At 37.5% G+C, this 13,255-nt stretch overlaps 1 protein-coding gene across 4 annotated transcripts in view; it reads right to left on the reverse strand.

The window, feature by feature from the left end:
* EXOC6 (exocyst complex component 6) overlaps positions 1-13,255 on the reverse strand; it is a 107,116-nt gene that overhangs the window by 30,462 nt on the left and 63,399 nt on the right. For all 4 annotated transcript variants that reach the window (XM_014456963.2, XM_023754910.1, XM_023754911.1 and 1 more), the window contains one exon: positions 1,927-2,000. In XM_014456963.2, the coding sequence (XP_014312449.1) occupies positions 1,927-2,000 (74 nt within the window). The remainder of the gene's footprint in view (positions 1-1,926; positions 2,001-13,255) is intronic.

A 13,255-nucleotide genomic window follows, 5' to 3' on the forward strand; every position in this document is an offset into this window, starting at 1 on the left:
TTGTCTTTGAAGGAAAAAAGTACCTGGGATCAGAGTTTTAATCTGCATTAAACCAACCACTTATCTGGACAAATCAAGGAATAGAAGCTTTATCAACTAGTTCAATAAATGTGCGGTCCTATTCACAATCTTACAGTGAGATTATAAACTAGTTAACTCCATACAAATTCATATAAAACTGAGAAAATATCACAAAATAAATGTCAAGTTTCTGTGAACAGATTATTTGTATGTAATGGGAGCTATCTCCAAATCACATACTCAGCATTGAGGGACATTTCATGTTCTAGCAATAGGGAAGCGTACCCCAGTAAGTGTCCATAACCTAACTGGGAAATGAATATACAACTAAACCTATTTCCAACTTGCAAAAGGACTCAGTTTCCTATATTAGATCAGCAGCTTGTTCAGAGCAATAGGACTATAACAGAGAGAACTCCTTCTACAGGAAATGGATCTACCTTTAACAGAAAGAACATATTCTGGTAAACTGTTGTGGAAATTCAGAGTTCACCTTCTTCATTTTCTACTATCTTCTCCTATTAGTAAGGCTAATCACATATAGATCTAGGTCATCCAAAGTACTCTTTGTTTGGCATAATACATGAGCATTGATTGCAAACAGAAATAAATACGAATATATTTTATATGTTCAGGCTTTACAAACACAATAGAGAGACAGGAATGGCTTCTTCGCTTTCCTTCTAAACCAGAACTGAAGCTATACCATTTATTTCTATAAGACTCACTGTCTTATAAGTATTCCTAACTAGTTCGTGGGAGTTTTGCTTCTCCAAAGAATTTTAAAGCTCCATAAAATGAAACCGTGTCTTATATTACCTTTGTGTCTATTTCAACCACATCTCCCCTCTCCAAATAACCAGTACATAATAGTTCATAAATACTTATTGAACACTGGTTTGGAATTAGAGCAAAAACAGCTCTACTCTTAAACACTTCCTTAAATCAGAGCTCCTTAACTACTCAAGTTGGCCCTGCTCTAAACATCACTGGGGTAGCATCTACTCGTACCAGTGGTGGAGCCCCTTCTTGTCATCTCCATTCCCCAAAGGGGATGGGACCATAAACAGACCAAGAGCACAGCGTCTTTGTTTTAACTGCATCTCCACTTGGTTCTTCTTGCCAAGGGCAGCAGTCATGCCTATTGTCAATTCTCCTGAGCCCTCTCACTTGGGTCCACCCTCCTCCACACTCTTGTGCCTCCCAGCTTTATTAAACTCCTTAATCCTAGGATTAAGAAAGAAAAAGGAGGAGGAGGAAAGAAGAAGAAAGTAACAAGAAAAAAAGTTTGGGGGGAAACGAAAAAAGAGTAATAGGAAGAAAATAAAGAAAATGACAATAGAGTAGAGGTGTTCAAGAGTAGTAAAATGAATAGAAGTAAAAATTATCATATTTGTTACTATACTTTGAATTATGTACTAGAAAGAATTATATAAATATATAATTACCTTTTTAATTTTAACCTTCTTTTTAGAGGCATACAAAAAATTTATGAAAATAGCATTCTTTCCCACTGACAAAATTTTAAGCAAGAGGCTCCTACATAGAATGTAATAATTTACCTTTAATTTGGGTCCTGACACTAATGTTCTACACACCAATTTTCACATGTTATCATGACATAATTAAGAAATAACTTAAAATTCAAGTGTCACTAAATCAAAGTATAAAATTGTTCTTTAGTCATGTGCTTAGTGGGTAATGATTATGTTAAATAATCACCCAAGAGAATTCTCCGTGAAGTTGAGACACTGAATGAATACTGGTTTAGAAAGAAGGGCCAAATACATAGTTATCAAAGAAGCACTCTTCTAAAGACAGGTTGTTTCAAGACAAACAAGCATTCCTATAGCATTAAAAAGGGGGGGAAAGGCAATAAATGAGAAGGACATTATTACATCTTACTTGTCTGAGGTCAATGAATGCTAGCTGCAGGGTATCCCCCTGGAATCCTGGCACCGGCTCAGAGCTGGCAAACACTATTTAAAAAATAAAAAAAGAAGAAAAACAAGATTGCAAAATATACAAGGGTTTCTAACCGCTAAATTAATTTCTACTCATTATAAATGTATTATAATATTTACACATAGCCATTTCAAATGAAGACTATTTATAACCTTCAATTTCCACTACTGAGAGCATTCACCACACCCATTACCACAAATATTTTAATAATTTTAAACTTCTAATCTACCATTTAATCACTATAATCCTTAATTACAATAAATTTAGAAGGGTTATTCTACATGAAGTACAAGGTAGTAATATACTTCAATCAAGAGAAGTTTTCTGACTCTTTTTAGCCTTAGGTGAACGATTATAGAAGCATTTTGAAACTATACCAATTCCACAGCTGTCAGCATATTTCAAGCATCTGCTTTGTTACAGAATATGCTCCATAAAAATCCTACCTCTAACTAACAGCATTAACAGGCAGACATGCAAGAAGTCAGCTTTACATGTAGACAGACAACAGGTAAAATGTTCTAAGGAGCAAAATGGGGATGACGCAGGAATGTTTGTTCTGATCTTTTAATATTTTTTCCATAAAGGCATCATACCTTTTTAAGAATTAAAAGATATATTAACAAAAGATTGCAACTATATTTCAAAAGATTTTTTCCCACCTTTTTTTGGTATTAAAAAAAACTGTAATACATAGCTTGCTTAGTTAAGTTGAAGATAAGCCCAATGCCAGTAATTTTGAAGACAAAAGACTTGGCTCATAAAAAAGACCCTATCGTTTTATACTCAAGCTTCTCTGATAAGACTAAGACTGCTTGCAACCATTCTCCCTACCCATTAATATCTGGGTTTTCTTAGAGAACATTATAGATTTTCCATTTGTGAATTTATCTCAGCCAGTGTTTGAGAAATTATTTAAATTTTCAGCCTATGTCATTTTTGGAATAACAAAAATAAATCAACAATTAAAAATAATCTATATATATAAAAGCCTGTTCGACCGTTAGCTATGACATGCACTGACCACCAGGGGGCAGACACTCAACGCAAAAGCATGGAAACATGGAACGGACTGATGAATCTCAGAGGGAAGGGAGGAGGGAGGAGGGCGAGAAGAGTTTAACCAAAGATCTTATATGCATACTAGAGGCCCCGTGCACCGATGGGGTCCCTCGGCCTAGCCTGCAGGGATCAGGCTGAAACCGGCAGTCTGACATCACCCAAGGGGTCCCGTATTGCAAGAAGGTGCAGGCCAGGCCAAGGGACCCCACCGGTGCACAAATCGGTGCACTGGGCCTCTAGTAAATATATGAAAGCTTAGCACAGCTTGATTTATCTGGCATTTTTAAGGCATGAAGAATTCAAAATGTTTTTGTTGCTGTTGTTTTTAAGATAATAATTTTTCATTTAAGCATCAAAATTCTTTTTTTAATCTTAAGCATATTTTATAAAATTTTAAACTGTAACATAATACTTCCCTTTTTTGGAGTATACTAAATATTATTTGAACTTTTCTTAATTATCTGGATCACCATTAAAAAAATATATATATATACAAATATCAAATCATCCTGAAATTAATATAATGTATGTCAAGTATACCTCAATTAAAAAAAAAACACCTATAGGGACCTGGCCAAGTGGCTCAGTTAATTGGAGCATAGTCCTGTATACCAGAAGGTTTCAGGTTTGATCCCCAGCCAGGGTGTAACCGATTGATGTCTGTCTGTCTGTCTGTCTGTCTCTCTCTCTCTCTCTCTCTCTCTCTCTCTCTTGAATCAAAGGAATCATATCCTCTGGTGAGGATTAAAAAACAACAACACACATATAGAAAGCTAAAAAGAAAAAAAAGAAAAAAGAACACTTTTTATTCTATAGAATACATTTCCAGGGTTGCAATGGTATTAAGAACTGTTTTCTATTACATTAAACAACTCAGAATGCTGTGTTGAGTTGTGTATAGATTTTTAAATTTTTCTTCCTTTTCTCTTGCAGTTTTAACATAAATTCTTACTCCTTGTTCTCTCATTCATCTCTTATTAATATGCTGCCTTTAATATTCTTGAGCTGTTGTCTAAAGTAAGAGCAAATACAGTCTGGGCAAGGACCCCTCCCACAAGTAAGGTGAATGGGTTTTATATATGCCTTTGAGGATACAATATGTACCTTTTGAGTATAAGTAACCTTTTGGTTACTCAGAGGTACACCATTTCCACCTCCCGCCATTACTTCTTGGTTCTCTGCTAGGTTCTAAGTAGTTATGCCCATTAGATAAGTAACTGCACTCACCTTTCTCAGGGCCCCTATTTCCAGAAAACTAAGATGTATTGAGCAAATCTAGCCACACTTTTCATTATTTAATATAATTTACTCATATCACTGTTTTTTCATACAAAGAAAAGTGGCATAATTTCATACTGTGGCAATCCTATTACTCCCTACCATGTCCCAGATAACTGAGTTGCCTTTCTCTAGTACCATCAGATTTTAATGAAAAAAACACACAAAAAAACACACACAAAAAAACCCAAAAAGCAATAAGCAAAATTATAACAGCCTATTAAAAGTAAAGGTGTTTTTTTAATTTAAAAAACCCTTTCTTAGGACCATTCAGCATATTCTTGGCTTTTCTGGCCATATGCCTAGGCTATATATAAAAGCCTAAGTGACTGAACGACCGGAACGACCAGAATGACTGGAACGGTCGGAACAACCAGAACAACCGGTCGCTATGACATGGGCTGACCACCAGGGGGCAGATGCTCAACCCAGGAGCTGTCCCCTGGTGGTCAGTGCGCTCCCACAGTGGGAGCACCACTCAGCTGACAGACCTGTCCTGGCGGCCCACCAGCCCGGTGGCAGCCATTCCCTCAATAGTCCTATAGGTTCAATCTCTGGAGAACGGGCCAGGCACTGACGGACCAGCACCACCAGCACAATCCCGACAGTGTCACCAGCCTCCTGGAAGTCAGCCTCACACACTGCAGAAGAAAGGATATAAAAGTGGCTGCTAGGTGGATCTTGACAACCGGCGCAAACATCAGAGGGACGGATCTGGATCCTGGGCTGGCAAGGGCGTCCCAACGCCCACCCAGAGGTCTGATCACATCCTGACCCCCCCCCCCCCTTGGGACCCTACCTGTGCACGAATTCGTGCACTGGGCCTCTAGTTTAACTATGAATCCCTAGTGGTTTCCAACCAAGACTGTAAATGTTACCTCAGCCTCTACTGTCACCACATATACATACACAATTCACACAAAAATAAGGACTTCCTATAATGCAGGGAGACTTACTTTATCTAGCAGGCGTAAAAATCAGCTTAATTTCTATTATATTTGCAATTATTACATACTTATTCTCCCTAAATTTTTCTACGCTGAAAATAATGTCATTTTTCTCCTCCCTCAGTTCCTGTTTAAGATACTATAGTTTAAGCCCTATTGCTTGGCATTAAACCAAAGAGCTTAGTATCCAAATTATAAGTACTATAAATTTATATAGCACTTTAAGTTTACAAAGCACTTCTCACACACAATCTGCTTTGATCATCACAATAACTTATTTTAGTGAACAGGGCATAAGCTCTTGCAGCTAGAAAAGACATCCCCTTTGAAATACCTCCCTCAGTTACCCTCGCTTGATGATAGCTTTCAGGCTTTCTCTCTCTCTCTCTCTCTCTCTCTCTCTCTCTCATGGGAGGCTATTGAGCAGTTAGATAATCATCTGGCACAGAGGACATATGCTATTCAATTTATCAACAGCTTCATATTTTTTTCTTTCCAATGCAGGCAATCAATCTTGTTGCTTCTACCCTTTAAAATGTCTTGAGTCTGAATCTGTGTCTACCTTACTCAAACTATCCTCATTTCTTGCTTGGATTACTAAAACATACTTCGATCTTGTCTCTTTTTTCTTGTGTGCGATCTCTCCATCCACTTTTCCTAGTTTGACTTGTTTAAGATGTAAACGTGATTTGTGCCACTTCAGAGCTTAACATCTTTCAGTGGTTCCCCATCATCTTCACAACAAAATAAGACAATGAAGATCCTTTATACTCTGGCCTTTACCTGTTCCCCAGCCTCATCTTTTACCACTGCCCTAGGGGCACCTTAAACTCCATACCAAACTACCTGCATTTCCTTACATATGCCACAGTCTCTTTCCACATTACCTTCAATACTTCTGCTTCTTTTCCATGGAACAACTTTTACTTATCCTTCCATTCAAGCATCATATTCTATGGAAGACTTCCAGTACCCTGCAGGCTGGGTTAGATCCCTCCACTGTGCCTTCACCGCAACTTCCTGTACACTGCCTAACTACACCACCCATTCTGTTATCTTATACTTGTTTATCTATCTGGGTCTAGTACCAGACCATAAACTCACCTAGGGTAGGGAATGTACTTCCACTTTTACATCTCTGTTACCTAGCCCAATGCCTAATAGTAATGGTGGTCAATGAGAATTTCTTAAATGAATGAAGAAAAACTGAATAAACAAATGAATTCTAAGGGGGTGCCATCCTGTCCTGGAAATTGATACACACATCTGGCTTGTTGATTACATCTAGAATGACACTGTCCAAGAGAACTTTCTGTAATAATGGTTCTATATCTGTGCTGAACTGAATTTGTAGCTTTATTTAATTAATTTAAATTTAATAGGTACATATGGCTATTGGACAGAGTAAATCTAGGACATTCTGTGCATATTTAGTATATTTATTTCAAAATAATTGATGGTAGGTGAGAACACTCCTGATGTTTTCTTCAAAAAAAACTAAACTGTGACGCCCGGCTGGCATGGCTCAATGATTGAGCATCAACCTAAGAATTAGAACAGCGGTTCTCAACCTGTGGGTCATGACCCCTTTGGGGGTCGAACGACCCTTTCACAGGGGTCGCCTAAGACCATCGGAAAACACATATATAATTACATATTGTTTTTGTGATTAATCACTATGCTTTAATTATGTTCAATTTGTAACAATGAAAATACAGCCTGCATATCAGATATTTACATTACGATTCATAACAATAGCAAAATTACAGTTATGAAGTAGCAACGAAAATAATTTTTTTAAATATATTTTTATTGATGTCAGAGAGGAAGGGAGAGGGAAAGAGAGATAGAAACATCAATGATGAGAGAGAATCATTGATTGGCTGCCTCCTGCATGCTCCCCACTGGGGATCAAGCCCGCAACCTGGGCATATGCCCTGACCAGGAATCAAACCGGCGACCTCTTGGTTCCTGGGTCGACGCTCAACTGCTGAGCTACACCCGGCTGGGCAGCAACGAAAATAATTTTATGGTTGGGGGTCACCACAACATGAGGAACTGTATTAAAGGGTCGCGGCATTAGGAAGGTTGAGAAGCACTGAACTAGAAGGTCACGGTTTGGTTCCCGCTCAGGGCACATGCCCAGGTTGCAGGCTCGATCCCTAGTGTGGGGCGTGCAAGAGGCAGCCGACCGATGATTCTCTCTCATCATTGGTGTTTCTATCTCTCTCTCCCTCTCCCTTCCTCTCTGAAATCAATAAAAATATCTTAAAAAAAAAAAAAAAGAAACCTAGACTGTGAGTTCTTCTACTAAACAAGAAGCTTGTGGAAAAATTAGAGATAATTTCTTTTACCTTTATATCCACCCCCTGCTCAGTGTACAGAAAATATTCAATAAATGTATTGAGCAAATTAATAATAATACAAATAATTCATTTCTACTAATATTGTCTAATAGATCCATTAATTCTGATGATATATCTCAACTTTCAAAGTTTTAAAAAATTGAATAATAATTTTTTAGAATCACTCTGAGTACTGTCTTCAGATTCCTTCTTGGTTCATTCAGATTCTCGTTTTGTATACCTGTCGTATTTTGGGGTTTCTTTGTTCTCTTCCCTTCATTATCTTTCATTATCTTCATTTAATAAGCCTTCCCTCTCTTGATATCTCTGTCTTTGTCACTTAGCCATGCCATTAAGAATATTTTTTTGAAACACATTGATCCTGGTCTTCCAATAAAATACTTTAAAAGTTTTTAAGCTTTCTAAAGTTTGGGAGGTTTGTCTTTTTTTATTTTTTCTAAGCTCATCTAAATCTTTAGGGTTTTTTTCTCTTAATGTCTCAAATTTGATAATTTTCTTATAAAAAATAAATTAACTTCATAACGTATTCATTTCTTATTTTCTGCTAGAATATAGAACTTAATAACTGATTCTAACTTTAAAAATACTCTAAAAGAAAGACTAGAGAGCGAGATGTCAGATCTTACTGAGAGGTCTTTTGTAGCAATAGACCTTGCTATATCAGCCTAACTGGGAAGAAGACAAGTCTGAATTAATTTAGATGAAAATGGAAATGAAAAATAACATATATGTATGAACTGTGATTGTAATGATCAAAAAATGTCTTCCAAACTGGCATTCTAAGAACTTTAAGAGAATAAATAAAGAATACCTGTGGGCAAAAACATGAGTTATTTGTATAATAACAATCTCCCTCCCTCCCCCCATTAAGTAGGAAAATGGTATCAGCTTGAGGCTACTTTGTGCCCTCAGGAGCTATATACAGATGTACAGGGTTTAGTATGCGGGGAACAAAGATTGCTAAGAAGTCCAACTGTGTAAGTACTTATCCTGGCATGAAAATATAAAACTTTTCCAAAAATTAAATGCAGAGGGAAGAAGTCCTTGGACAATTTTATCCTAGGCAGATAGTTATCTTTACTGTAAGCTAAAGAATGTGTATTATTTGGAAAACATCTACACAGGGTGGGAAGAATTGTCTGGGGTGGGGAAAGGGAAAGAAAGAGTGTCCATAAAGTAAAAAAAAGATTGACAAAAGACTGAAAGGGAGGGTGAGATGGCTAAACTAAAGTCTTAAGACTTCTTGTGGACGACAAGGTAGGAGCATACAAAATGGAATAATTTTATAATTAAATAAATGACTGAATATAAATGCCAAATAGTCTGCATACTTAACAGATTTCTGATCATTCTTTCTTGCTAGATCTTAAGACTTAAAGCAGCTAGTTAGAACTCAGATTTTGGCTAGGCAAGGAAAGTATCTTATGTTTACCGGATGTGTCATTACAATGGGTGACTAAGAGCACCATCTAGTGGTCTTTCTGATGATGAAGAACTTATGCTGGGAATTAAGCAAGGGTCTTAGAGTTAAAATTCTTAGTTCTTAGACTTACATTCTGTTACATGTGTTGGCAGCAGTGGGATGCAAGCCTCTCGGATCAACTGCCCCTCTATATTCATCACCCTACTTTCATATAAAGTCGTACCTAGTCCTCTCCTTTCTTGGAGATAAACATGGGCAAAGTAGCTTCAATCTGATACCTTAAATGCCATTAAAACCAGGAATAAATTCAGATAGCCAAAAAGTATAATACGGAAAGTAAGCAGCCAACTCCAACTTACTTTTAAAAAAGACATTTAGGCCCTAGCTTGTTTTGCTCAGTGGATAGAGCAGTGATGGCGAACCTTTTGAGCTCAGCATGTCAGCATTTTGAAAAACCCTAACTTAACTCTGGTGCCGTGTCACATATCGAAATTTTTTGATATTTGCAACCATAGTAAAACAAAGACTTATATTTTTGATATTTATTTTATATATTTAAATGCCATTTAACAAAGAAAAATCAACCAAAAAAATGAGTTCGCGTGTCACCTCTGACACACGTGTCATAGGTTCGCCATCACTGGGATAGAGCATCAGCCTGTGGACTGAAGGGTTTCAGGTTCGATTCTGGTCAAGGGCACATGCCTGGGTTGCGGGCTCAATCCCCAGTAGGGGGCATGCAGGAGGCAGCCAATCAATGATTCTCTCTCATCATTGATGTTTCTAACTCTTTTCCTCTCTCCCTTCCTCTCTGAAATCAATGAAATTATAATAATAATTTTAAAAAAGACATTTAGGCCCAGGCCAGGTAGCTCAGTTGGTTAGAGCACCGTCCCGATACACCAAGGTTGTGGATTTGAACTCTAGTCAGGGCACATGCTAGAAACAACCAATGAATGCATAAGTGGAGCAACAAATCAATCGCTCTCTCTCAAATCAATTTTTAAAAGGCATTTAAATTTCTTCTTATGTCATTCACATGATTTTTCCTGGGGACATGAATCTTTATTTTTGTTTGGGACATGAATCTTTTTCAAGGCTAGAATTAGAGGCCCAGTGGCTATTGCCACACACAAAAAAATCTATAAACAAACTTTATCTTTTTTTTTGAGGTGGATTAAGACTTTATCCAAAATGAATAAAGACCAAGGCTTCACACCTAGAGATTCATCAATTCCTCAATAACTCTCCACTGAAACAGGTGCCTGTACTCTTTAATCTGGAGCTCTTCTAATGCCCATGGATTTAAGATATTAAACTCTTAGGAGCTGATTAGCTCACTTAAGTATTTCTGTAGGATGCATGAAAAAGTACATTCTAGACTTATCCTGGATACTTCAATCTTTCTGATTCCTGATACTTTGAAAATATTTTGTACTTTATTAGTGATTCGAAGCGTCTCTGAGATACCTTTATAGGGACTTAAGATGACATTTTAATCTTTTCCTCTATACCAGGGGGGACCTTCTGGCCCTCAGGCTGTATAGGCCTGCAAAATCATTTGGTCTGGTCCTGCCAAGGCATTAGGGGTGAGTTAGTTAAATGTTTGACCAAATATAGCAGGCTAATTTTTAAGTTGATAATTTTGTATGGCCCCAGAATGATGTTATAAATATCCAAATAGCCCTTGGCAGAATAAAGGTTCCCCACCCTTGCTCTATACAGTTGCATTTGTAAGGAAGGTACCCATATTGTGGCCCAATGCATAACAGGTGTTTAATAAATATAAAACAAAACACATACACAGATTTAGAACATCATCTTCATGCCAACCTTTGCAAATGTTCCTCTATCTAGGAAGTGATTTCTCTTGAACTTACACAGAATCTGTAATAGCATCAAACTTTCAGAGTATTTGGAACACATACTTGCAATTCCAAAGTATATGTTCCTTGATAAGTTCCTGACTTCTCCAACCACATAATTATAAAAGTATCATGTTTATGGTCAAGTTAACCACAAGTATTCATTCTACTTAATATTTTCAACCTATACAACTTTTTATCGAAATTATATCTGCTACTTATACTTTCTCACAGTACCAAATACTTTTCTTTTATAGAATTAACAATTTACCATTATATTTATTACTTCAATTATTTAATGACTGCCCCCCCCCACTGGGCTTAATCCCCAAGAGGGTTAGGACCCTAAACAGCAATGGTCCTAAGCATCGAGCACATAGTATATATGAAGGAATTCATTAATGTATGACTCCACACTCTCCTTTGCCTTAAATTTTGCTGCATCTGAATCTTAGAAGGAGGATATATCTTGAAAATTACCAATTCCAAATACAATATTTCAAGGAAAAATTGAGGCCTCTATATTGTTGAATGGTTTACCCAAAGCCACTTGCCCCAAATATAGGCAGAGCCACAACTGAAACCATGGTCTCAACTTCCTGACATGTGCTCAGACTATGTTAAGACTGATTTGAAAGCACTTTAAAGTTCTATATAATTTCATATGATTCTACATTCCTGAACTCAGACATTTTATCAAGTTTGACCTAGTATGGGTTAAAAAAATTTTTAAAAAGATCCAAAGACAAATGACAACTTCAGCCTAGAGGTGCTATTTGTTTCTACCTGTGGACTGACATTCTGAGGCCTGAAAAACATATGTACAATGTTTTTACAAAGTAAGAGGATGGAAAGATAAATATTCTGCTTTTTGATCAAACCAAATACAAGGAAATATAACTCAGAATAAAGGTCATTCTTTTTTAAAATATATTTTTATTGATATCAGAAAGGGAGAGAGATATAGAAACATCAATGATGAGAGAGAATCATTGATCAGCTGCTTCCTGCACACCCCCTACTGGGGATTGAGCCCGCAACCCAGGCATGTGCCCTTTACTGGAATCGAACCCAAGACCCTTCAGTCTGCAGGCCAGCACTCTATCCACTGAGCCAAACTGGCTAGGGCAAGGTCATTCTTCATGCTTATATTTCATGCTCACCTCCTATTGCTTAAATTCTTTGATTTAAACCTTTCTGAAGTTGCCCAGGATCTTGGTGGTTCATGGGCTCCAGTTCCTGATCCCTATGCTACCTGACTTCCTTGAACTCTGGATCTCTTGCTAGTGTAAAACAGACTAGTAGGATTTTATGTTAATCCCAAGAACCAGTCACAGACTTTTAAGTAATGGTTTCTAAGCCTCCTGAAAAGAAAGTAATTACTATGAGTCAATATGGATTTATGAAATAGAGTAGTATAATTTTCTTCTTTGAAAGACTAATTATACTGGTAGATGAGGAAAATTCAATGGTCATTATCCCTATCTGCCAGAAAGGTATCTGACAAAGTTGCTCATAACTGAGCAAAACTATTAGTTATATTCAATTAGGGAATTAGTAAATGGCTGACAAAATCTTAAGGCACCCATAAAATTCTGAAGAATGGATCTAAGTCAATATGAATGTAATATGGTTCTCACACGTCATTGTGCATCAGAATCACATATTAAGGTGGACCTATTCAAAGACAAATTGCTGGGTCCTGTGCCCAGAATTCCCAATTCAGCAGGTGGGGCCCCAGAATTTGCATTTCTTTTTTTAATTTTTTTTTTTTTTTTTTTTACAGAGAGGAAGGGAGAGAGATAGAGAGTTAGAAACATCGATGGGAGAGAAACATCGATCAGCTGCCTCCTGCACATCTCCCACTGGGGATGTGCCCGCAAACCAGGTACATGCCCTTGACCGGAATCGAACCTGGGACCCTTCAGTCCGCAGGCCGACGCTCTATCCACTGAGCCAAACCGGTTTTGGCGCATTTCTTTTTTTAAAATATGTTTTTATTTATTTTTAGAGAGAGAGGAAGGAGAGTGACAGAGAGATAGAAACATCAATGATGCGAGAAAGACATTGATTAGCTGCCTCCTACATGTCCCTCTACTGGGGATCCAGCCTGCATCTCAGGCATGTGCCCTGACTGGGAATCGAACAAGTGACCTCTTGGTTCCTGGGTTGATGCTCAGCCACTAAACCACACCAGGCAGGTGAGAATTTGCTTTTCTAACAAGTTCCCAGATGATGCTGATGCTGCTCCTGGGGCCATGTTTTGAGGGCTACTCAGGTTCGTTCAACATTAAGCTAATGACTTTAAAGATGTAAAAAGCATGAGCA

Source organism: Myotis lucifugus, unplaced genomic scaffold (assembly GCF_000147115.1).
Source record: "Myotis lucifugus unplaced genomic scaffold, Myoluc2.0 scaffold_66, whole genome shotgun sequence".
Classification (NCBI taxonomy): Eukaryota; Metazoa; Chordata; class Mammalia; order Chiroptera; family Vespertilionidae; genus Myotis; species Myotis lucifugus.